Raw genomic sequence first — 2,980 nt, 5'->3', positions numbered from 1 at the left:
TTTTGTGAGCCAAATAAAACTGATTGACCTGCAAGCCACCAATTTACAACTTATAACAAAATCTATATGGGGAACTGTGTAGTTTGGTTAAGAATCACCCAATAGGTTAACTATCTTAAAGAGACACATCTGTCAAATGCAGTGTGTGGACCTTATTTGGATTATAATTCCCCCCCAAAAAAAATCAAATGTAAAAGAGCATTTATAAAACAATTGGGGAAATGTGAATGTTGACTGGCCATTTAATAATATTAAAGAATTATTGTTAGCTACCTTAGGTGTAATATGGTTTTTTTTTTAATTAAAAAAATTTTATTTATTTATTTGGCTGCACTGGGTCTTAGTTGTGGCATGCAGGCTCTTTGTTGCAGCACGTGGGTCTAGTTCCCCGACCAGGGATCAAACCCAGGCCCCATGCTTTGGGAACATGGAGTCTTAGCCGCTGGACCACCAGGGAAATCCTCAGTAGTTGTTTTTTTTAATAGTTGTTACTGTGTTTTATTTTTTAGAGCAGTTAGAGCAAAATTGAACAGAAGGTACAGAGTATTCCTATGAACCCTGTATCCCTACACATGCACAGCCTCCCCTGTTATCCACATCCCCCACTAGAGGGATACATTTGTTGCAACTGATGAATCTACATCATTAGCACCCAAAGTCCATAGTTTGCATTAGAGTTCACTCTGGGTATTGTACATTTTATGGGTTTGACATGTTTAATGACATGTTTAATGACATACCATTATACAGTCGTCCATGTTCATTTCTTTTAAAGAGTCCTTTAAGACACATAGTGAACAATTTATGGATGAAATGCTAGAATTTGCTTCAGAATAATTTGGGAAGAGTGTGAAAGTTGGTGTGTAAATGAAACAGGATTGACCATTTATTGATAATCGTTAAAGATGGGTAAGAGGTACATGGGAGTTCATTATGTTAGTGTCTCTGGTTTTGTATGTGTTTGAAATTTTCCCCCTCCAAAATTAGAGCAAGAGTCCAAGTTAAAGCTGAAGCATGATTTTTTGGACCTAGGACAAGAGGACACCACTGCTGATGACAGAAAGTGCATTTCTGGAGCTGAAGCAATGGCATTCTCTTTTTTCATTTATAGGGCCTGAAAGTCAGTATACTAAGACTGCTCAGGAGATTGTGAACGTCTGTTACCAGACACTGACTGAAGTAAGTGAAAAAGAGGACGTCCCTGTAGGATCTAACTTTTTGGAATCCTTTTGTTCCCTAGGGCTGAGGGAGGCCTTCTCTGCCTATCCTTTTTTAAAATGTAATATCCCACCCCAACCTTCAACCCACAGTCTGTATTCTTCCCTTCTTTATTTTCTTACCCAGCACTAAATGTTTTTAATAAGCTGTATAATTATTTACTTTATTACCATATGTATCCTTGTATCCTGCCACGAGAATACAAGCTTCATGAAGACAGGGATTTTTTTCACAGGCTGACATCACTTTAGTAAGTTCATCAGAAAGTGGTTTTTATAAACTTATTTTTCTGTGCTCATCTTTTAGCTTTTTAAATTATATTTATCTTTAATTGACTGATGATTACTTTATAATATTGGTTTAATTTCTGCCATACATCAACATGAATTAGCCATAGATGTACATGGTCCCCTCCCTCTTGAACCTCCCTCCCACGAAGACAGGGATTTTTGTTTGCTTCTCAATGTCTAAAACACATGTTGAATGAATTCACTGCTTTTCTTCCTCAGTATGATGAGCATTTGACTCAACTTGAGAAGGATATTTGTACAGCTAAAGAAGCAGCTTTGGAGGAAGCAGAATTAGAAAGCTTGGACCCAATGACCCCAGGGCCTTACACACCTCAGGTAAGTCTGAGGACTAGAAACTTCCTCTTACAGTTTTCTTATTGATTTTGGAAATTGGGAGCATGTTAACAGATGTATTTACTGAGATACCCTTCTTCTCTGTCCTTCCTCTTCATATGCCTTTCGTGTGCTTTCTTGTCTTCTCAAAGGCTAAGGTGAGTGAGGGCCATGGGTCTTGGTAGCCTTGTTGGATCCAAAAGAGACAGGCGTGGGATGTATGAATGGGGTGGGGTCTTAGTCGTTTAGGCAGTATTTAGGAGTACCAGACTCCTGACTACCATGGCCAAAGGCATCCTCTTGAATCCCTGGAGTTCCTTTGTCCCCAGCATTGGGGTTCTGTGTATGCTGTGCTAAGTCGCTTTAGTCGTGTCCAACTCTTTGCGAACCTTTGGACTGTAACCCGCCAGGCTCTTCTATCCATGGGGTTCTCCAGGCAGGAATACTGGAGTGGGTGGCTATTTCCTCCTCCAGGGGATCTTTCTCACCCAGGTATCGAACCCGCATCTCTACATCTCCTGTGTTGCCAGGCGGTTCTTTACCACTAGCACCACCTGGGAAGCCCCATTAGGGTTCTGTGACATCCCAAGAGTATAGACATGGGCCACATTATTCCCTCTGAATTATCTTAGTGTAGCTCAGACGTCACCCATTTTCCTGGATTGACTTTCTCTCCCTGTAAATGAAGAAGGTAATGTTTATAATGTTCTTAAATTTCCATGTCAAAGACTAGAGAGCAAGATTAATAAGAAATTTTTAGTCTTTCTGATCTGACCCTTGAATATACTGAGAGTATTTCATCTATACAGTACTCTTAGAGGGCCAGCATATTTGAAGACTAGGACTTAACCAGACTATAACTGTTGGAGGCACTGTGGTAAAGTGGAAAATACATGAAGTTTGGTATAAAACAGTCCTGGCTTTGAGTCTTAGCTCTGCTGCTATCTAGCTTTGTGAACTTGGAAAGTTGACCCCTCTAATCCAGTTTCCATTTCTCTAAAATGTACTTTTCAGGATTGTTGTAAACATTAAATGAGGCCATTTGCCTAGCACACAGTAGACATTCAGTAAATGTTTATTTCCTTATGCGTATGAAAGTCATCTACAGGGTTCTCAGAGGTTCTTTCGAATTTAACCAA

General features: G+C 39.7%; 1 protein-coding gene across 1 annotated transcript in view; it reads left to right on the top strand.

Moving 5' to 3' along the window:
* Window positions 1–2,980, top strand: part of TAF1 (TAF1 RNA polymerase II, TATA box binding protein (TBP)-associated factor, 250kDa) — a gene marked incomplete at its 5' end in the record, with an annotated part of 61,547 nt that overhangs the window by 49,404 nt on the left and 9,163 nt on the right. Inside the window, 2 exons of the mRNA XM_010861020.1 lie at window positions 1,033–1,179; window positions 1,728–1,844. Of these exons, the coding sequence (XP_010859322.1) occupies window positions 1,033–1,179; window positions 1,728–1,844 (264 nt within the window). The remainder of the gene's footprint in view (window positions 1–1,032; window positions 1,180–1,727; window positions 1,845–2,980) is intronic.

The sequence above is a fragment of the Bison bison genome, unplaced genomic scaffold (assembly GCF_000754665.1).
Source record: "Bison bison bison isolate TAMUID 2011002044 unplaced genomic scaffold, Bison_UMD1.0 scf7180017857652, whole genome shotgun sequence".
Lineage (NCBI taxonomy): Eukaryota > Metazoa > Chordata > Mammalia > Artiodactyla > Bovidae > Bison > Bison bison.
The sequence above is the reverse complement of the archived record's forward strand: the minus strand, read 5'-3'. Positions and strand labels throughout refer to the sequence as shown.